The sequence below is a fragment of the Carassius carassius genome, chromosome 7 (genome assembly GCF_963082965.1).
Source record: "Carassius carassius chromosome 7, fCarCar2.1, whole genome shotgun sequence".
Taxonomy (NCBI): domain Eukaryota; kingdom Metazoa; phylum Chordata; class Actinopteri; order Cypriniformes; family Cyprinidae; genus Carassius; species Carassius carassius.
Window position 1 is genome coordinate 9656068 of NC_081761.1, and position 23809 is coordinate 9679876.

Below are 23809 nucleotides of genomic sequence, written 5' to 3' on the forward strand. Positions count from 1 at the left end.
TAAATAAGTTGACTCAGTCATTAACACTCATTAAATAATGACCATTATATATATTTTTTATGACTTCCATGTAAAAAAAAAAAAAAAAAAAAGTATTTTGCCATTTTGAACAAAGACTGAATGAGTATATATTGATTTGTATGTATGCTTTCAAGTATTCTTAATTTTTAAACAGCTATGATGACAAATTAGGTCAGTGCATTACATACATTTATTAAATAAATGTGTCTTGGTTAAAACTTTAGTTCCATTTATTATATATCCATATATATGATTTTCATAAAGATTTGTATATCTGGAATTGTCCCTATTGAAGTTGTCCCAACTTTGTCTACATTATTTGTGTTCTAGGACAGCATATTACATGCAAACACTACACTTTTATTTACAAAAAAAAAAAAAAAAAAAAAAAAAAAAAAAAAAACATTTCTGGTTTATTTAGGGTTAAATCTTTGACCCAACATGCCAGGTTGTTATATTTAACTCCGTTAATGTTTTAAAAAATTACTATATTGCTGGTTTAAAATGGGCTGGGTATTAGAAATCACACAAAGAACTACTAGAGGCAACAGTAAAAATCAAAAGGTGAATATTAATTTATAAGAAATAATGCTCATGTACAAAAATATAAGAAAAATGTAATTATGTGGAAGAACCACCACCTTCGCTTCACCCATAGCTGAAAGATGCCATGACTGACTCCATAACCTGTGCCTAAACAAAGAGTACTGAGATTAGAGAACATATTTTAACATCAAAATAACTTAAATTCAGTTTTATAATGAATAAAACCAGGCAAAATGCATTTGCGTCGCAGTATTGGAAATATTTCTGTTTTAAACATGATCAACATATGCTGATAATGGTTTATAACTGTCTTGAATAATTCTCTTAATATTCATTTTGTGGCCCGTATAGTGAAAAACATCAGAAGAATTTTATTAATATTATTATTATTTATTTTATTTTTTTTATCTGTGTATGAAATAAAGCTGCTCTTAATATGCATTGATGACTGTAATGTTAATATTAAAAAAAAAAACTTTTAAAAACATTTTTAATGAGGAGTAAGCTAATAGCCAAATTTTTTATTGCATGATGCGCAATGAATGATGGCAAGGCAAATTAACTGTAATTTAATAATAGTATCCTTATAATAATAATAGGCCTAAGAAGAAGATGAAGAAGAAGAAGAAGAAGAATGTGACAGGACTGCATTAATTGGAAATGCCAAATCCTCTTAATATTGCCAGTATTTGATGCTTTTGACAATATCTGGCTTTTCTCGACACATGATACGACGCAACTCAGCACGGGGAGGTCATTACGGGGCCCCCCCACAGTGCGGGCCCATCCGCTATGCCACTGCACTAAACTAACGACTTGGTAACACAAAAACTATCCAACACTGAAAAAGAATCAATCCAACAGTCTCAACCCAGAAGTTGGGTTAAAAAAATAAAACGCATTTTTAGGAGCTTAATGAGGTCACGTTGACACTTTATATGCACTATATATCAGTATGCATAACAAAGAATAAATGACACAGCATTTTAGTCTGTTTGGACTTGCACACTTAATTTTAAGACTGTAGTTAGGGATTATTCCTTGGATCAACATTTTCCTGCTCAAAGAAAGCTCAGGAAGGGAAAAAGATTAAAACAGAGAGATGTTGTTTTCTCTCCTCCTTTCATCACATTGTTAGGCCTGCGAATCAGATCACTGCATTTGCTCTCTAATTCCTAACTGCCCATTTACACAGAAACATGTCCAACCTAGGGATCTGTTCATGCATGAGCAGTTAGAAAGTGTCAATCAAATAAAATCTGCTTGTTTGATTGATTTCCTCATATTTACGGTATTGGATGCAGTCCATGTGCGAACAGCGTGATGATGGTGTGGAAGAATAATGGCTGAATGCAGCACTATCGCGAGTCAGGGTGGGATTGAACTATAGCCTTCAAAGCAGCCAGATATACTACTGTGACATTATTATGCATAAAACCACATATTGTACTCTTTACTTGCTTTATTTATTTATTTATTTTGTTTTGTTTGGTTATTTGAATATTTTACCATTTAAGACACACCACAGGAGCCCTATAGACATAATCTTTTGCTCTTCTGTGCCTCTGCTGCAAAGGCGCTTTTCATGTAGAAGAAAAACTACTTGTCGTTCTTCTTGGATACACCACTATACAGTCGTCTGCCCCCCTCCGTCTCATCCCACTGGTGGAAAATGAGTGTGTGGGCAAGCCAGGGCCTGTGGGCCTGTTCCTCTGTGTGTGTGTGCGTTAGTGTTTGTGTGTGTGATCCCTTTCACCTGCCTGTACACGTCGACAGGAAGCCCACAGAGATAAGGCATGATGCTTTCCTCACACTGCCCAAGTGTAACAGTGTTCAGAACAACACCCATCACGCTTCAAAGAATGCTAAAAATGTTTGAAAGCAACCGAGGCAACACACTTTCTAACCCTGAATCTAAATCCGACACCCTCCTCAATCTGGATCGCGCACACACACACACTTTCTGGTCTGCTTTTTGATGCGCACACATTAAGCAACACCCATAAACACCCAAGAACACAACCCACACACACTCACACGTGGCTTTGGCCCCAGGGGAAACAACAGCCGCCTAGGCGAAAATAAAACTCTTCACTCGGTTAGAATTAAATCAAAGCGATGCAAATCAAATGGCCAATTAAAGCCACAAACACGTTTCCTGGGAGATGAAATGCTGACGCCTAATTGGTTGGATAAAAAGGGGCAATACATCTAAGAAGACAGACCTGAGAAGGACGTTTTAGAAACACAGCAATAAAAAGAGATTGTGTGTGTGTGTGTGTGTGTGTGTGTGTGTGTGTGTGTGTGTGTGTGTGTGTGTGTGTGTGTGTGTGTGTGTGTGTGTGCGTGCATGCGTGCGTGCGTGCGTGTGTGTGTGGAACATTCGTGTTGGGAGATTCGTTGAACATAAGTTAGACTGTCAACTATGTGGGCCGTAAGTGCTCCGTTTTCTTTGTAATTTATAGTAAGCACTTTGCTAAGCGAAAAGCAGAACGTGAGATGGAGAGGCTTTTTTTGAAGTTCAACTTTCACACAGTAGTTCTTCAGGGTTCTCACAACATAGAAGGGATTTTAAAAACGTTTGTGCTGGAAAAGCAGCTAGGAAGAAAGAAAATGTCTGATATCTGTGCACACACACAAACACGTTCAAGCTGTGACTCAGGCTTCGGTCGCATGACACGGTCAGACAACTCCCGCTGAGATGTTGCAGTTGCTGTATGTGTTCGTGCGCTTGCTGACGAGTGAATGCAGACAAATTCACATATTTCACAGCATGCACAGTGGAAATGGCTGATTAACTGATATGATCAAATAAGCAAACAAGAGGAAATGTCTAAGTGAATTTTCACATTTGCTTTTGTTTTGGTTCAGAATTTTAACTGATGGTTGACAACTTCAAACCTTCACTGTTTGGCTGTTTTCTCTGATCATTCTTGTGAAGAAGAAATGCGCTTAATTGTATTGAATGTGCATTGTAGTGTACTTTAAATCCTAATAGTATAATAAAAAAAAACTGTACTTACAGAATATATGTTAAAGCATTAACCCTTTTACTTGTAGGTGTACATAAGAGATTTATAATTGTCTTAATGCACTTAAATGCACTTTTAAAAGTGCACCTTGTTATAGTCAAATTACATGGTTAAATATGTTTTAATCATCTTTTTTGTGTGCTTTCAATATTTACATTTAAATGTTGACTAAAATATAAAAAATAGCACTTGTAATGTGTAATACAACATTACGTTTAAAACTTATATAATGTAAATGTACTAAATTGTAAAATCATCATTAAATATGTGTATTTACAATTCCAATTAACATGCAATTAAGCATCCGAAGATTTTTGTTCTGTTTCTTCTAAAATATATTATCTCTCTCTCTCTCTCTCTCTCTCTCTCTCTCTCTCACACACACACACACACACACACACACACACACACATTGTTAGTGCTGAGTTGTAGGCTGCAGTTGTTTATTGTTGCTAAATGGATTGATTTTTTTTCCTCTCATATGTTGGGTATTTCCAGAGGCAGGACTATAAACTGTTTTTCCCCCACTTTGCTCTGTTCTAAGCTTTTAGGGTTAGTGATACAGGCTTAAAACAGCATGAGGGTGAGTAAAAATTTTTTAATTAAACCTTTTTAGCTTTTTTTTTTTGTACTATCACATTTTGTTTCCATCAGGCCACAATCGCTGACCTGATCTCAGGTTATATCAGCATTCCTTGTAATACAGTGATTGTGACAGTTTTAGTATTTCATAAGAAAACATGAACAACAGTCTCCCTTAGGAGCCCTGTAAGCCATCAGTTATATTCGGATCTGATAATGCGTACAGTATGATATTTCACATAACATTTGACATTTGTTTGAGCCACAGGCTAGTGGTCAGACACATTGATCTGTGGTGAGAAATGAGTGTTCGAATCTGGGGTTGTGTCCCAATTCTGTTCCCCTTATCATTTTAGGTCATCTGTCCTCTTTTCCACTCAGTAATATATTGAAAAAAAAAAAAAAAAAAAATTTATATATATATATATATATATATATATATATATATATATAATACTTGACATCTGTATATATACAGTATGTAGTAGATACATGAGACATCATAACTGAGTTCTAAAAGGATGTTCAGGAGGAGCTGATTCTGCTAATCATGCCACGAAGGATATATACACAGCTGCAAACCTCACTCCTTTGATAGTTCTCCTGGCATCCCTCCACCACCCTGACTCCACCTTAATTTCTATAATTAAATACATCCACGAGGTGGGGTGGGCTCAAGCCCCCTCACTGTGGACAGTAAACCAAACCAGTTCACACTTATCAAGTATAAAAAGAACAGGATGTTTGTGAAATGGTTGTTTACAACAATCTGGTCTTTAAAGAGCGGGGCATAATATTGTCAGGTGTCTTTATGATGGTTTATGCTGGTCGTTATTCCGCTGGATTGGTATTTATTAAAGTGCAGAGTGATTTAATGTTTGCATTGAATGGTCTGAATATTTTATGGCCTAAGACGCCAGCAGAAAAAAAAAGAAAAAAAAAAAAAAACGCTAGACATGGAGAGCTAGACAGTATTTTGACATTGTTGAGTTGTACTAGTAGTTAGCTACTTCTTTTTACACATTTATTTTATTTTGTGTAATTTATTTTATTTTATTTTTCATTTGTACAATGATGGCCAGCATTTACACTTCATATATTTACAATAATATATATAATAATATACACTAAATTCCATTTATTTACACAAAATTCCATAAAACAACAAATTAAGAGACAACAACAGCCTTTATATTAAACATGTAGTTGGCATCAGTGACATTTAACAAAATCTAATTATTTTTTTTATTTTTTAATACATATTATATTTTAATATTTTATATGGCTAGAAAATAAAACAAATAAATCCCTTCCATTTGATGCCCTTAATAAAACTATAAAACAGCATAATTTATATATATATAGTTCAGATGCAAAAGCCTCTAAGTGCCATCTGAAATTTTCATCTGAAATTTGCATTTTTATCAGGCTCCTATGTTTAGGTTCAGTAATTTTACTTTAATGGCAATGTAAAAGTCATTTTCTATGCCATTAAAGTGAAATAATTGAACATAAATATAGGAGTCTGTTAAATATGCTCATTTTAGATGAAAGTTTCAGATGGCACTAAGAGGCTTTTGCATCTGAACTCTTCATATATATATATATATATATATATATATATATATATATATATATATATATATATATATATATATATATATATACAAATGACTAAGTGACATTTAACAAGACATTTTATTGATAAATTATTATTATAAATGTAAAAAAATAATTGTATATATGACAATGAAAGAATGAATGAATGAATGAATGAGAAATTGCCACACAGACATCTGTTCATCTGTTGTCTTGAGAAAAAAAAACGCTAAACATTTACTTTGTTAGATGGGTAGTGAACAAAAAAGCTGCATGGAGACAAATCACTCTGAATAATTTGATCGAACCGGTGCATTGAATTGAACCATTCAGAAAAGAATCAGTTTTTTAAAACGGAGAAAGAGAAAGAAGATATTTACCCCACAGTGTTTGATTAGTACCTCAAATTGTTTGCTGCTTTGTATATTACACCTTTACTTGTTAAAAACTCACTTGCAACTGCAAAACGGTTTTGAAAACAGCAGAAATACTGTCACTCTGAAGCACAGAGGTTAACGGATGTTCACTACTTTTACTAAGCTGCTCCCCGACACTGGATGTTAATTATGCCTTTGTCACAGAAAGGGCCTATTCTCACAGTGGACGTCACGAGATGAACTTAGATGATGAAGGCTTCACAGAGATGAGCGATTACGTCTGAGAGGAACTAAGAATGGGGGGCGGACTGAAAGAGTGTAGTGTGCTCTGCCCAATAACGCCCCTCTGTGTCACACGCATACACACACTGAGGTTATTGTCACAGCAACCGCAGCATGTCGTGAGACATTCTGTTTAAATGTGTGTGTGTCACAGGGGTGTGTTCGCTGTCTGGGCCGCTTAGTGTAGGTGTGTACGAATTTTTTGTTTTGCGTTCAGAGACTGTGAAAATCACATGATTATGTATTTTCATCTCGCCGAATGTCACCTCAGTGACAAGTTTCTGACAGGAAACAGAGCCAGGATTTCTCGTGCATATGTTCGTTGGCAAAACTACATGTAGCATAACTGATTAAAAATGCAGTCTTACATAGCATGAGCTCATCTGCACGTGAAAATAAGTCATCTTGCACGGGACATACTTATACAGCTCATTATACAATTAGCAAGACATCCTTACTCAATTCACTATGTATGTTTTGTGGTGTATGTAACAGAACTGCTTTGTTTGGTTACTGGTCAGTATAAAATGGACAATAGGGGACGGTGTGTGTGTATGTGTGTGTGTGCATTCGTGTGTGTGGATGTAGATTTTTGTCACTAGTGGGTATTCATTAAATGTCTCTGTCTCACCATTGATATATACCCAGACACACACATGTGAAATTCCTATGCAGAACACACACACATATGAAGGCAAGGCTGTAGCTGAAGCATCCTGTTTACTTCGGAAACGCACAATGGAGACTTTTATGTGGAAGTCTGAGACGATGATGAGGGAAAAGCCATAAATATCACCTCCTCACACATACAGTGCTTGCTAACATCAGGGCACCCTCATTAAGTGAGCATTGTTCTCAATGAAACGAACCAGGAAGACAAGACACGTCTGTCAAACATGCACCTAATCATTATCTTTCATTCAGTCAAAGCCCAATCACATATGGATTAGTTTGCCCTCCACTCAAGAGCTTAATCTGTCCCAAACGCCGTGTGGTTTTGTTAAACAGCTTTGCTTCAGACGATGCACTTTGGTTCCTCTAGGAATTAAGTGCTTACACTTGTTTGACTTTGACTCAGCTGTGGCGCTTTGACTGAAGTCAGATGTCTGGCTTCATTAAACTAATTATAATGGGGAAAACTCATCGTAAGGTCATGCAATGTGTATAAAAGCCTTAAACAAAAACTAAAATTTTAAATGTGATATATAACATACAATTTTATGTATATATAACAGCCAGTGAGAAAGGCAGTAGGCAATGTTACTCTAAGAAACACACACACATACATTGTAGACATTTAATAAAAAAAATTTAGGATTATTGGTTGATTGGAAAGTTCAAAAGAGCATAATTCATGTGAAGTAAATCTTTTTAAATCTTATTATAAATATCTTTACTGTCACTACTGTTATTATTATTATGTTGGTTGCATTTAAATCAATACAAATATTTTGTATTGATTACTGTCAGTGTAAATGCTGTCAGTGTGGAAAAAAAGTGACTAATGAGTCATTATGCAAATACCATGCTGCCATCATGGCAGATTTTGAATCTTAAAAACTCTTTCTTTTTCAATTTCTTAAGAAGTGTAATGTTAATATTGTTATCCCAGAGTGCGCATGATCCAAGATATCAAATTCCGCTAATGTAATTTCTCAAGCCTTCAATCCCTACCCCTTTTCTGCTCCTTAGCCTGTCCCCTCTAGACTATCAATAAAAATGTCAAAATATAGTATGAATCTCGCTAAAATCAAAATATACGGCAGACCTGAGGCACAATATTATTATTAAAGAGTGTGTAGGAAAGCACTTATGTCATTCCATTCACAGCATGCTTGAGAAACTGACAGTGCCTGATTTTGTCCACTAAGGGGCACTGGTGCCCGTCTTCCTCCATGACTTTGTATTGCAGTCAGCTGATGACCCTACTGCAACAGTTAATGTGCGCTAATCCACGCTTGTACATCTCTGTGTGTGTTTGTGTGTGAGTGTGTGTGTGTGTGTTCTAGCGCAACCACTTCTTACCTCTGTTTGCTCGCTGCTCATCTCACAACACACTCTCCACCTCTCTCTTTCTCACTCTCCCTCCATGTCTCTCTCTCTCTCTCTCTCTCTCTCTCTCTCTCTGCAGTGCCTCTTTCACTGCATGGTGATTATTATTCCTCACACAGACTCAGTGCTGATACTCAGATACTGCTGAGCAGCCCTGTAAATCACCTGGAGCTGAGAGAGAGGAAAAAAAGAAAAGAGAGAGAGGATGGGAGATATACAGAGAAAGATGAGAGAATTCAAGGTGGGCTGAATGAACGATCGAGGTTGAAACTGCAAGGGAATTGAGGGAAGAAAAAGGAATGAGAGTTATGAATAAAGAGGAGAAACAAGGGAGAAGGAAGAGAGCTGAAAGAAAGAGTGGGGGGGAGCGTTAATGTAAAATGCTGCAGTCAGAGCGAGCCGTGGTGCAGGATGATCATGAGGAATATCTGTCACGCTATTGCAGAAGACATCCGCATCTCTGTGACCTTTATCCCGCCACAAAAACGCCAGTCCGGTGCACACGTTCACTTATCCTTCTCATGTCATTGAGCAAGAGACGTACGGGAAATTGTAAATGATGTGTGCGTCTGTCCGTCTATCTCCATCCTACACAAACTTACGCTTGTCAGGTTGCCACCTGCTTGTATTAATAACTGTCAGTGTTTGCTGTGGTTACACACAGGCGAGAGAAATTGTTTTCCACAGGACAGGCATATGAGTGAATACTAAACTAAAGTAAACCACCAACGGCAAATTATCTCTCTGTGTGTGTGCAATTTTACATCCTCCTTTAATGCCTTTAAGCCCCACATTTGTAAATACTTGTGTAGTGTATTGCTGCCTTTTGGGCAAGCACTGCTATTCCAGAAGAAAACTTTACTGCTTACAAGCGGCTCTTTATTATAGCCCAGGACAAAAGAAAATTGTGTAAAAAATTGTGTCTTTTTTTTTTCACGCTCATGTTGTTTTGAACCCCTTTTGTTCACACTCATGTTGTTCTGAACCCCTAAGACTGTCTTCCTTCCACTAAACAGAAAAGACATTTTTAGGAGCAATTTTCAAAGAAAGATTAATTCTGATTCTTTCATTGATTTGTTTAGCTGTCCCTCCAGCATGATATGCTATTACATTAGCAGGTGCAATACATTAGCAGAAGGTGGCAAACAGTGCATGTACTTTCGTACATTAGGAGTGTGTGAGTCATTGAATCATTAGCACAACAGATTTGTTAAAAAATTTTTACTAAAACAAGTCTACAAAGCTTTTTGCAAATTTAGATGCCCCAGTTCTTTTTGTACACTAACAAGATTTGAACCGTTTCAGCATAGGCACATATAAAAAAAAAAAAAAAAGAAAGTTTTTTTTTTTGTTTTTTTTTTTTACAAAATACGTACTTGCACAAAACAAATCACTTCACTTTCCAGCTGAAATAACAACTAGTGCCAGGTGCCAGTAAAACAACAACAAAGTACTGTATTATTACAGGTGTAAATTGTCATCTAATAAAGCCTTTTTTTCAGAATACTATGCTATGTCCTCAAAACACTTTTACCATAGCGCATTGTTTGTAAACTAATTGCATCACATAACCAGCTACATATGTATGGCTTTTCTGACACAGTAAACTTGCTTGGTAGCTCAGCTGGTACATAGCTGTACTTGCTCTCGTAAGAGCCTGTTAAAAATGAGTCACAAGAAAAAAGTTAAAATGTCATGAATATTTCAGCAAATGCATTTTTATCATATTCATTTTTGCTTTTGTTAACACTAACACTTAGGTTTAGGGTTTAGTCTAAGTACAAAAGCAAGATGATATCATTTTGCATCGTGACATTTATAATGACCCTGAATTACACCGTTTAGAATCATTCTCATATGTCCAAACAATGATATTCTCCTTTACAACCCACACTTGAATGTCACTTGCTTATTCAAGAATCATTCTTTGAGGGGAGATAAAGCAGGCATGTGATTCATAAGGGAGAGTCAGTACATGAATGAGAATGATTCAACAATGAACAAACTATGAGTAGGGTATGCATCACGCTGTTGGTTCTCTTATGAAACATGACAGGGTTGTCCTTTTTGTGTGAACTAACCCTTTTAGGTCTCTGTTTTGGAAGAATTGGATGATAAATGTTTGAGTTTACATTGAAATCACTGAAGACTCTGAGATTTTGTTGAAAACGTTTGCTCCCTAAATGAAAGAGAACAGAATAGACTAGAAAAGAATATTAATAGAAAAGAAAAAAATATAATTTAGACAAAAATGCAATGGAATATGCAGGATAGTTAACAGGACAGTTTGTGCACACTAATCGCGAATAATACTGATTTTACAGTTAATGGCAGAGGCCTGAGGGTCTCTTCTGTGCTGTTTGAATGATGTCACTAATTGAATGTACTTAGTTGGAACACACTATAGATCCATATCCAAATCCGCTCACTTGAATTATTCATTGTATGCGGCATGCCCTTTCAATATGCAGAGTCATAGAACGCAGAGGAGAGGCTAAGCACTAATTAATCAGGCCTCGTTAATTTCCTATGAGCCGTCAGGTAAGAGTGTTTCTCTCTAATTATGTTGATGACTGTGGAAAGCAGACACACATACACACACTCAGGCCTGAAACCTCGCAAACAAGATTGTTAGATGTGCATGCACACCGCTGTAGATGTGCACACACACACGCGTGCACACAAAGGTGGGCAGGCGGTGATGCACACCTGGTTTAACAGACAGTCACATCAGTAAACATACACAGACACAGTTGGATGTCATGCTGGAAAGGGAAAGGAAATGGCCTGTGTCAGATTAAAGGGTTGGTTTTTAATGTTTGCCGTCAAAGTCCATTAATATTCTATCAGCTCAGTTTCTGCTGCTGGTGGACTGACTGGACCCCAGCCAAGACCCAAGAACACACACAAACATCCAAAAACCCAACCTTTGTGACTTTAGCCAGAGTCTGCTTTTCACACACATTCACACAGCCAAACCTCTGTGTCTTTAGCCAAACTCTTCTCTCACAAACACAAACAACCACAAAGCCAAAAGCTTAACCTCTGTGACTGATGCGCTCTCAGTTTCTGCCTCCCACGCAAACATTATGCCCCATCATATTGCGACAATATGGAATAGCGTGTGTGCCACAAAAACTCAAATTATATACTCTAATTATATACAAATGATTATACTGTAAAACATATTATTTTTCATAGATAGCAGTGTAATGTGATATACAGGTGCAGCTTCTAAATATGCTTTATATATGCATATTAAAGAGCCCAGTGGAACATTTTATTCAAATGTTAAATCAGATGTTTTATGGTATGAAGAGAATGAAATTCTGTGTTCTTCACTTCACTGGATTTGGAGTTGGAAAGGATGTTTAAAAATTTATAATTAAAAATATTTTTATGTTGATTTGTTTTTTTTTTCCATTTTAATATATTTTAACATGTAATTGAATCTTGTAGTGCAAAGCAGCATTGTGTCCCTGGACCACAAAACCAGTCTTAAGTGTAAATTTTTGAGATTTATACATCATATGAAAGATTGAGATTTATCTGGAATCTGAGGGTGCAAAAAACTCTAAATACTGAGAAAATCGCCTTTTGAAGCTGTCCAAATGAATTCTCAGCAATGCACATTACTAATCAAAAATTAAGTTTTTATATATTTAGAGGTAGGAAATTTACAAAATATTCATGAAACAGGATCTTTACTTAATATCCTAATAATTTTTGGAATGAAAGAAAAATCGATAATTTTGACACATACAATGTTTTTTTGGCTATTGCTACAAATATACCCCAGTGACTTAAGACTGGTTTTGTGGTCCAGGGTCAGAATTTTCAGCAGTCATTACTTCAATCTTTACTGTCACATGATCCTTCAGAAATCATTCTAATATGCTGATTTGGTGTAAAAAAAAACAAAAACAAACAAACAAACAAAAAAACTTTTATTATATATTATACTAAATATTTATGTTATATTATTATTATATTTCTGTGGAAGCTGAGATAATTTTTTCCAGGATTCTTTGTTGAATAAAAAACTCTAAAGAACAGCATTCACGTAAAGTAATATTGTTATTGTCACTTTAAAAAAAATGTGATGCATCTTTGCTAAATATTATTATTATTATTATTATTAAATCACACAACCTCGTTTTTTTTAAGAATAGTATGTGTTTTTGTTTTTTTTCATACAGAGACATAAAAATTAGACACTATTTTTGACTAGAACTTATCTGGCCTTGGGAGAATATAAGAAAATCTTATATGAGTTCTTGTTGAAATCTATTTACTTTCCTTTTCTGAAATTCTAGAAGATACACACTTGAGATTACAGTGGCCTTTTTTTCTCTCAGGGGGAAAAATAAAAAATCAGAGAAGCAAGAGACTCCATTTATTCACCATTTAAACTCACTTAAGAGAAACAAAGATATTATAGAGATCTCATTTGTAAATTTGTTCCCCTTCTTATAGGAGACCTTCACCCACAGGTTAGCAAAGCTTTAATTGAAAGCGTTGCTCAATAGATAATACACAATGACAGTGAAAATCACTCTTAAACTAAGCTTAATGATAACTACTTAAAACAATGGCTCGCTATTTGCCAGGGAGACTGCAACAAACCGTGGGACAAACCTTTAGTTGCTTTCTCACACTCATAATAGGGCTTATTACACTGTTTCTCAGCCAAAGAAGCTAAATATTCAACTAAAATTGATTCAGTGCAGCTTATTTGGAGCAACGTATTGTATAGCTACATTACTTATGAAACCTCGAAAGTGAGTAGGTGAAACTCAATTCAGTGGGTAATATCTAGAAACCCTTCAGGCAGTTGTGTGGATAAATGCTCTACGATGTTCTGAAATGTTCTTCATGAGCTACTTTCTTTAGCAACTGATTTAAATGCTGATATTGTTCTTAAATATGAAGTTAATTAATCTTTGTCAAACAAATTAAATGAAGGCGTTAGTGTAAAGTGGGCTTGGGTAATCGGTATACAGTGGCAAACATAAGCCAGCAGTGCTTGGCAATTCAACATGAAATCCGCCGTAATCTGATTGGTTCCACCGTGTCGATAAGACAATGCAGCAAACAGGCTTATATTCCCACCCATGCTATAGTCCCACCCTCATACAGTCAAATGAGTCAGTGTACAGTTCTCTTAGAAAGCAATGGGTTTCACTGAATTATGATGACTTTGGGCCAAAATACTGTATATAGGTTTTTTTTTTTTTTTTGTTTTTTTTTTTGTAGAACTGATTTTGAAATGCATTTCTGTAGATCAAACAGCAGATCATAGTATAGAAATAAAATGCATTTCATAGTGTACTAGTATTGAAAAAAAAGGGATTTCATAGGGCCCTACAGAGCTCATGGGTTCAGTTCCAAGGGAATGCATGAGCTGAAAAAAGTATACCTGAAATGCAGTGTAAGTCGCTTCAGATAATAGTAGCTGCAAAAAGCATAACAATAAATATTGATGTCACCAGTGAAAGTTCATAAGGCTGTTTATTATTCTTTACCGACTGAATATGATTAAATGGATAGTTGCATTTTTTTAAATTTCCATTCAGCTGCTGTTTATAATCAGAACAGACCTGCTACCCATTTCTGGGTCACTACGCACCAGTTGAGAAAGCACTTATATAATGTATCTGCAACTGCACAATGTTTGTCTCTCTAGCATCCAGGAGAGCTGCGCTAGATGTATGAGTTAGACCTGACGAGATCCCCAGTCTTAATTGAAAGGCAGAAATTCAGAGAAAAGTGAGGAGTGGAGTTAGTAAATGATGGTGGGGAATTATGGGTCAATAAAACAGCATTCCACTGAGACTTACAGCAAGAGTTAAGGGCACTGCATTGATTGGCTCAACATAAAACTGAGTAGAGAAAGAGAGAGAGATAGAGAGAGAGAGTCTGTCTGTGTCTCTTTATGTGCCTCTAGAGAGTGGACAACAGTGGAATAAAAAAAGAAAATATTAAAGATTCAAGAATCTTCTAGGAATGACTGTAAGCATTAGCATCAAATTATCACGCATTATGCTCCAGATACAACAAAGATTCATTTGAAAATGATACTATATATTGAATACTTTAGGAATGAAAAGCAGATTGTAATGTAGAGTATGTGTGGTCTTTTTTTAAGGGGTAATGAAATGCACTTTCAGATTCTGATATGTTTCTCAAGGTTAATTTATAAAGTTTTTGCATTGAAGAAGGCCTGATTTAAAAAAGAAAAAAAATATATATATAATATATATATATAATGGTAACACCCCTTAAAATTATATGAGTTTCACAGAATGAAAATGAGGAATACATACATATATATATATATATATATATATATAATTTTTATTTTATTTAAAAAAAAATTTCTCTCATTTTCATTTTCATTCTGTGAAACTCACACAATTTTAAGGCGTGTTACCACTTGCAAAATCGGAAGTAAACGACCATTGCTATGATTGGGTAACTTCATCATTCCGTATCCCTCCTTTACTGCATGTTGTGTTTGATATTCAAGATGGAAAGTGCTGTGAGAGAGCCGTGTGTTTAAAGGCGAGGCAGAAGAAATTAAAAGATGACAACAGTAAAACACAAGCTACATATAGCAATGGTAAAACAAACTATAAATATTCAATTCAAGTATTTCTGGTCCAGGTTTATAACAATATTATTAGCAACACTCAAACAATGATACACTTGGAGTCTTAAACACTGACATTTATTACAAACACAATGCAAGATTGATAATAAATGTATTTACCTGTGTTGCCTCCAAGGACAAAATGCTTGGCACTTCTGTATCTTTCAATAAAAGGTATTGTGTAAAGCATGTTTTGAATAATTCATAAAAACAGCTCATTGTGAAATATGAAGAACAAACAAAAATCTTTCAGTCACTCAGGCGCGTCATTAAAAATGCATTGCATTTCTATGCCAGAAATGTTTTTGTTGTGGAGTACCCTCTAATATGTGTATTTAAAAAAAACAAAAAACATTTTGATTCTCCATTCATGACTACTTTATAAGAAGTTTCCAGATCAGGCTCGCTGTCCCGCAAAACCTCTCAAGTGTCAGAAGCATGTCAGACATCAGCTCGCAGACAAAACAGATGATTTGTTCTATAAATGTTCATTTGTCGCTTGCTACATTTGACACCTGACACCTGACACCCATAAAGTCTGATTCATCACCCTCTCTCCTCTCTGTTACGATTCCACTTCCCCACAGTGAAAAATGAAACCATCAGTTAATTACTCTGTTCATTTAACGCGCTCTCTCGTTCACATTCTCTCTCTGTTCACATTGTCTTGAGAAAGGCAGACACCGGAGCATATAAATGTGCTTCTCATAAGGCAGTTCTCCTAACAGCTGTCAGTCATTGCTCCAGTAGACACTGAAGGGACAATGTGGGACTCGTTTTGATGGCTAGACTTTCCCATCATTTCTCCTTTCGGTTTCGGGCAGCCACAATGGGACTTTATGATTTTGTTTGAGACTCTGAATGTGCTGATTTGCTAGTGTGAGATTAGGTTGGGGAGATGGAGTCACACCTATAGATGAAGCCATAAAACATATGCCATAAAGTTTTCCATTGGGTGTAATAAAAGGTGTTGTTTCTTATTAAATTGGTAACTATGTTTTTATATTTTCTGAAGAAAATGTGAGTGGAGCTTTCCAATGCAAAACTTGATGCTATGGTTGCAGGGTTAAAACTGCAGCTTGGGGCCCTGATATACTCATGACACGTTATTTTTAATTATTCTTACTTGAAACTTCATGTCTGTCTGTCTGTCTAAGTGAGATCATTGTGAAATCAGATCAAACAAAGGTCCTATACAAATAATCTTCACTGATGTAATGCCTACTGTCACCTATCACGTTTTAATCCCATGTCTTTCCGCAGCCCCTCAGAAGAGTGACATTTTCTGTGGTGAGTCAGGCTCCTGATCAAGGCTGTTATGATAGTGGAGTGGAGGACTCTGAGACCCCAAGCAGCAAGAGCTCTTCTGGACCCAGACTGGGATCTTTACCGTTGCCTGAGGATGGATATGAAAGGACAACACCAGAAGGGAGCGTAGGCGAAGAGGAGCATGTGGAAAATGGTAAAAAGCTGTGGGAAAGGTCTGAGACCACTAGTGAAAAATGATGCGCATATGTTGTTTTTTGTTCTTCTTTTGCTTTAAAGGGATAGATCATCCAAAATAAAAAATAAAATAAAAAGAAGATATATTAAAGAATGTTGGAAGCTAAACAGTTTTGGTTAACGTTTTTTATGTTTCACATAACAAAGACACTCATAAAGTTTTGGAATATTATTTTAAAATCTTTGGAATATAATGTTTAAAATTTAAACATTTTCTTAGAATTTAGATTGTTCTCGTTTTGGTTTGTCCTTCTCCTTTGTGGTACAACCCGAATTCCGGAAAAGTTGGGACGTTTTTAAAATTTTAATAAAATGAAAACTAAAAGACTTTCAAATCACATGAGCCAATATTTTATTCACAATAGAACATAGATAAATATGTTAAATATAAATAACATAGATAAATAGATAAACTGAGAAAGTTTACAATTTTATGCACAAAATGAGCTCATTTCAATTTTGATTTCTGCTACAGGTCTCAAAATAGTTGGGACGGGGCATGTTTACCATGGTGTAGCATCTCCTTTTCTTTTCAAAACAGTTTGAAGACATCTGGGCATTGAGGCTATGAGTTGCTGGAGTTTTGCTGTTGGAATTTTGTCCCATTCTTGCCTTATATAGATTTCCAGCTGCTGAAGAGTTCGTGGTCGTCTTTGACGTATTTTTCGTTTAATGATGCGCCAAATGTTCTCTATAGGTGAAAGATCTGGACTGCAGGCAGGCCAGGTTAGCACCCGGACTCTTCTACGACGAAGCCATGCTGTTGTTATAGCTGCAGTATGTGGTTTTGCATTGTCCTGCTGAAATAAACAAGGCCTTCCCTGAAATAGACGTTGTTTGGAGGGAAGCATATGTTGCTCTAAAACCTTTATATACCTTTCAGCATTCACAGAGCCTTCCAAAACATGCAAGCTGCCCATACCGTATGCACTTATGCACCCCCATACCATCAGAGATGCTGGCTTTTGAACTGAACGCTGATAACATGCTGGAAGGTCTCCCTCCTCTTTAGCCCGGAGGACACGGCGTCCGTGATTTCCAACAAGAATGTCAAATTTGGACTCGTCTGGCCATAAAACACTATTCCACTTTGAAATAGTCCATTTTAAATGAGCCTTGGCCCACAGGACACGACGGCGCTTCTGGACCATGTTCACATATGGCTTCCTTTTTGCATGATAGAGCTTTAGTTGGCATCTGCTGATGGCACGGCGGATTGTGTTTAGCGACAGTGGTTTCTGAAAGTATTCCTGGGCCCATTTAGTAATGTCATTGACACAATCATGCCGATGAGTGATGCAGTGTCGTCTGAGAGCCCGAAGACCACGGACATCCAATAAAGGTCTCCGGCCTCGTCCCTTACGCACAGAGATTTCTCCAGTTTCTCTGAATCTTTTGATGATGTTATGCACTGTAGATGATGAGATTTGCAAAGCCTTTGCAATTTGACGTTGAGGAACATTGTTTTTAAAGTTTTCCACAATTTTTTTACGCAGTCTTGCACAGATTGGAGAGCCTCTGCCCATCTTTACTTCTGAGAGACTCTGCTTCTCTAAGACAAAGCTTTTATAGCTAATCATGTTACAGACCTGATATCAATTAACTTAATTAATCACTAGATGTTCTCCCAGCTGAATCTTTTCAAAACTGCTTGCTTTTTTAGCCATTTGTTGCCCCCGTGCCAACTTTTTTGAGACCTGTAGCAGGCATTAAATTTTAAATGAGCTAATTAAGTGGATAAAAGTGTAAAATTTCTCAGTTTAAACATTTGCTACGTTATCTATGTTCTATTGTGAATAAAATATTGGCTCATGTGATTTGAAATTCCTTTAGTTTTCATTTTATTAAAATTTAAAAAACGTCCCAACTTTTCCGGAATTCGGGTTGTATATTACAGCAGCAATGAAACTGACATGAACCTGGTTCCAGACCTTTAGACGCCACTGTAGACAGACAGAGTCATTTATTCTCCAGGGACATCATGAGTGTCTAAAACTTGACAGTCTGAGCAAAAATATTTGACCTATGACCAACGCATATTTCAGTAGAGACAGTTCCCTGGCAGGATATCCTAAAACTGCCTCTTTTTCCGTTCCTCAGACCCCAGGCAGCTCCCTGACGTGGCTCTGACAGGAAAGTGCACACGAGAATGTGATGAAATTGGTCACTCTGACACCTGCTGGATGCCTGTGCAACCATCACCACGCAGACGCCTGGAACCACCCCAACTGTCCACCTTCGCCTCGCCCGGCGACAACAACAACAACACGGAGGACGACAGCGACCGAGAGGAAGATGGAGATGGAGATACGGATAAGAGCAGCGGAGGAAGCGAGGAAGTCCGGGATTCGCTCGCAAATGGAGATCCACTTGGAACGCTCAGCCGTCGAGACCGGAACAGGAACATGGGCGACCACAACCGTAATCTCCTGAACCGGAAAATGACCTCGGCATCCTATGACACATTCAGCAGCGCCGGCTTTGGCCGTCGTCCAGATGAAGAAGACTCACACCCCCCAGAGGTCATTCCGCTTACAAGGACGGGGGGCGACTATAAGACCACCTCGTGCCTCACTCTGTCTCGCAGGGAAGTGTACCTGTGAGCTGCAGGCAGCCCTATCGCCACGGGACGGACAAGAGCAACTTCACAGCATCAAGGAGGATCATCGAAAGACTAGCACATACCTGTTTAAAACAGGCATCTTCTCCTTGCCAAAAAATTAATCATCTGTCCATTTCTCTAGATGCAAAATATCAAAAGTTGAGGAGAAAAAGTGAATCATCTTTTATGCTTTCATAAACTTGGACTTTGTCGATGGCAAACATTTGCATGTTAGGCCTCCCACAGACAGGGGGCGATGTGGGGACTTATGGACAAAATCCAATCACAAACCACATAAATGAATGCTATTTTCATCCAGTTGTGGCACTTCATGACAATAAAACCATGCAGCATAAGGAAAAAGGAAATAGTAACCAATCATAGGGTGACAGCGGCATCTAAATGTTGACTAGTTTCCTGTTGCTGAGCCAATACGGTTATTCAATTACAGTCACATGGTAAACACTAGACATGTAAATTCTTTCATCACAGACTTTTAGAGAAAACAAAAAGGGTGAAATAAGTCTGGTCATCCATTTTTAATCATTTGTAAAGCTACTTGTTTTTCTTTTATTAACGAATATGGGAATATACTACAGCTCTCAGTAGTGCTTCAAAGCTTTCAGATTGAATTCTTTGCTATTTCTTCACTTCAGTAATGGAGCAATTATCACAATGACTGTTAAATTACCATCCCGTCAGATCTCAGAGTTGAGATCAGCCAATTAAATCATGTGAAATATACTCTGTACACAGCACAAACATACACACACACACACACACACACACACAGATACATGTCTATATCCATTTAGTGCAGATGTGTGTGTAAAAGTGTATGTACTGTATAAACAGACATTTTGGCATACCTGAGGCTTTTTTGAGAAACGGTTTTTTGAAAGTAGATGTAGCATTTTTGCCTGCTTGATCTTCAACTAGTATATAGGACACAGAAGTGTATTTGAATACCTATTCATCTGTGTAAAGTGCATACACAGGGGCATTCAACAATGTTTAGATACATCTATACTATACTATAAACGACAAATATACTGTATCTCATCCCTTTTAAGTAGAGCTCATATTTAAACCAAATTTCTTTAAAGGCAACACTGCATGAGGATAATCTAATGCTCATTTTGTTAAACAAGAATCAGATTTTGTTGTTTTTCTGAGGATATAACCTGTTTAGCAGGTGCAAGCGTGTGTGAATTCAAAGCGAGGTCGGTGAAGAGCTAAATCTTTAATTTAGCCAGAAATTACACACACATACACAAACACAATGTAGTTGTTCAAATACCTGTATTACAGTTCAAACAAATCAAGACATTTTAATGAGTCTTTGTTAATCTTACTGCAGCCTAGTCCAGGTCTTGACATCTCATCAAGGCGCTGGAACTTTCAAATTGACTTTTGGAATGGCTTTTTTAGCTCTTGATATGCATTGTAAGTACAATCTGATTGATAAGAACAAATTGACATGTATTTCACCAACTCTCAGGAAACTTGAGATTCAGTGTGTGTTCTCGGCCCATTATCAACGCTGAGCTTTAGTCTGTGCTCCAAACTCTTTGGGAGCCTGTTTTCTCACCCTTTCCCTTTTTCAGACACTGTACCTCTCAACGCTGTCCGAAGTGTGTGTGTTTCTTGGCTTTCCACAGTGAGAATTGCAGACTCATCTCTTTCACTTCACGGAACAGCCTTGGGTCTGGAGCGGGACTGGTGGACTTCAGTCCATCTATGCCAAAATCTGTCCAGCTATTCCAGTTTTACTGGAAGCACTGGTGCACAAACTAACCTGAAAAACATTAGCCCAGAACCTACGGTTCAGTGCCTGGATGAGAGGAAATTGCTGAACTGGCCTATACAGGGTTTGTGAAACAAGAAGACTCGAGAGGAAGGAATCTGTCTCTAAAGATGCCGTGTTTCCTTTGCCAGGTTTATAGGCTAAATATGCTGTTATACAGCAGTCTGTAAGTAGTGTACAGTATGGGGTGCATAACAGACTATGTATATGAAACCGTGTGTTTTCTTTCTTTCTTTTTTTTACTGCACGTTAACCTAACAGTTCAACTCACTGCAAAACGGGGAGGGCAAAATAACATTGTGTATAAAGCGTAACATTCACTTGAACTTTTTTATGAGATAAACACTGAACTCATGTACTTGCCCAACATCCGCCATTTTACTGCTACCCTGTAGAGAAATGACCACTGAACTTTAACCTGAAAGGCATGTTGACGGTCTTTAATCCTGCACCCATGAGGAAAATGTTTTTTATTTCTCTGTTTTTATGCTATGTGAAAGAGGAGTTTTTGAAGCTCTCTCTCATGGAGCGTTCATTGCATTTATTATGACAACAAATCAAAAGGGTTTAGGATGGTTTGAACGTTTGGTATGTGTCATGTAAAAAAATAGTTTTTGACATTAAACACCTTTAAACCGTGTTCTGCTTTCTTTTTCACTCTTGAATTTAGGTTGCAACCCAGTCTCATATTTGATTCATTTTGCGCATATTGATGCATATTACTGAACATAGTGATAAGGATGTTTTATTTTGCACTCCTGCGCCCTGCTGGTAAGAGAGAAAATTACATTCTTTGTTCTGTACACTTCACATCTGCTGAGCGTCCTCTCATGTTAAATTAAAACACATGTGAAACTCAAATTTTTTACACTTTCACTTCTTAATTTAACATAATTCTGAATTGTTAATTCTGAATATGTAGCTTCTGATAATTGTTGTATGCATGATCACGAGAGAGTGGTGGTCCAGTGGATGACGTAGGACAAGCGTTTTTGAGTGAACTGTCACCTGAATTTAATATATGTGACCCTGGACCACAAAACCAGTCCTAAGTCGCTAAGGTATAGGTATTTTTAGCAATAGCCAAAAAACATTGTATGGATGAAAATTATCTATTTTTCTTTTTTCAATATTAAGACTGGTTTTGTAGTCCAGGGTCACACACACACACACATATATATATATGTATATATATATATATATATATATATATATATATATATATATATATATATATATATATATTCCTAGGTTAAAAACTAATTATATGTTTTTAAGGGAATTATATGCAATGGGTCAGAATTTTGGTTAGCCAGTCAGAAGGATTTCTGCCTATCAATCATTTTGCACAGTCGTAGCAGGTATATACAGTATGAGAAGCTGGAAGCTATGCGCATGAAGTAATTTTCATGAGTTTGTAAGGTGACATTTTTTTTTATTGTTTATGTCCTTAAAGAATAAGATGATAGAGTTAAATTAATTGGCCATAAAAGAAGCAAGATAACTATGAACATAGGTAAAGCATTTCATTGCTGAGGAAACTGAGTAATGTAGGCCTATTTAAAAGCAGATGCAAAGCTTGCTTCTGCTCAACAGGGTTTTGGCCTACACAGTACAAAAAAATCCATCACTCCTGCAGCACTCTATTCACCTTAAAGGGACAGTTCACCCAAAATTAAAATTCTGTCATCATTTACTCACCCTTCCTATGTAAGTTTCTTTTTGAAGAATGTTGGTAACCAAACAGTTGATGATAGCCATTGACTATAGTATGGGAAAAATACTATTGAAGACATTGGCTAAATGTTTGGTGGTTACCAACATTTTTGTTCAACAGAAGAAAGCATATAGGTATGGAACAACATGAGTAAATGATGACAATATTTTCATTTTTGCAATAAGGTGCGGTCACATTTACCGAGGTTGAAAAAATTCTCACTGGCAAAATGCAGTAATTTCAGTAGGAATCAAGCCAATAAGGAATTTTACATGAGGGCAAAATATTGCACGAGTTGGTCACGCAGAAAATCACCATGCTGGCCAACAGAAGCTGTTTGATTTGAAAGTGACCGCTGTCAGCTGTGCTTCATACATTACTGCAGTACTGGTAATTGACAACCGACTTTTTTATGTTTTTTGGCTGTGAAATTTCGCTATTGTGACCACACCTTTCCAACACTTTAACAATGCTATTTGCATATTTATTGCATAATAAAATGTTTGTCCATGGTTATGTTGCCAGATAAATATGCTAGTTGCAGTTTGTTTAACATTTTAACTGCATCATTAAATACTAAAGTTAAACACAGCATGTGAAAGTTTCATCTGCAAAGTGCATGTAATATTTAATGAGACATCCACTATTTATTTCAGTTCAGTTTATGATCTGATGTCAACGGCTAGTTGTTATGTCTGGACACTTTCACAATGTATCCATGGTATTGTATATCTCAGATTTTTTATTTTTTTATTATTATAATTATTATTTTTTACTGTTAATATTCATTTTGTATAGTCTTTATTTTCTAATTTCCACAGACCCCCTAGAACCCCAGTTAGAAATCCCATGGTCTTCACTAAAGTTATACCAGGGTACTGGTTGATGTAATAGAATATCTAACATTTTGAGGAACTCAAACTTAACCTGAATTAAAATCGAGGAACTTGCCCCTGAAGGCAGTTTCAATGAGCCAGAGTTCTTTGAAGAACAGAGCAGCTCATGGAGGATGATGTTTTTCAAGGATTTCTTAGTCC

At 36.6% G+C, this 23809-nt stretch overlaps 1 protein-coding gene across 1 annotated transcript in view; it reads left to right on the forward strand.

Annotated features, from left to right (window-relative positions):
* Positions 1 to 19763, forward strand: part of LOC132143505 (protocadherin-7-like) — a 35768-nt gene extending 16005 nt beyond the window's left edge. The window contains exons 3-4 of the mRNA XM_059553772.1: positions 16407 to 16605; positions 18747 to 19763. Coding sequence (XP_059409755.1) covers positions 16407 to 16605; positions 18747 to 19249 — 702 coding nt within the window. The 3' untranslated portion in view covers positions 19250 to 19763. The remainder of the gene's footprint in view (positions 1 to 16406; positions 16606 to 18746) is intronic.
* Positions 19764 to 23809: the final 4046 nt, after the last annotated feature.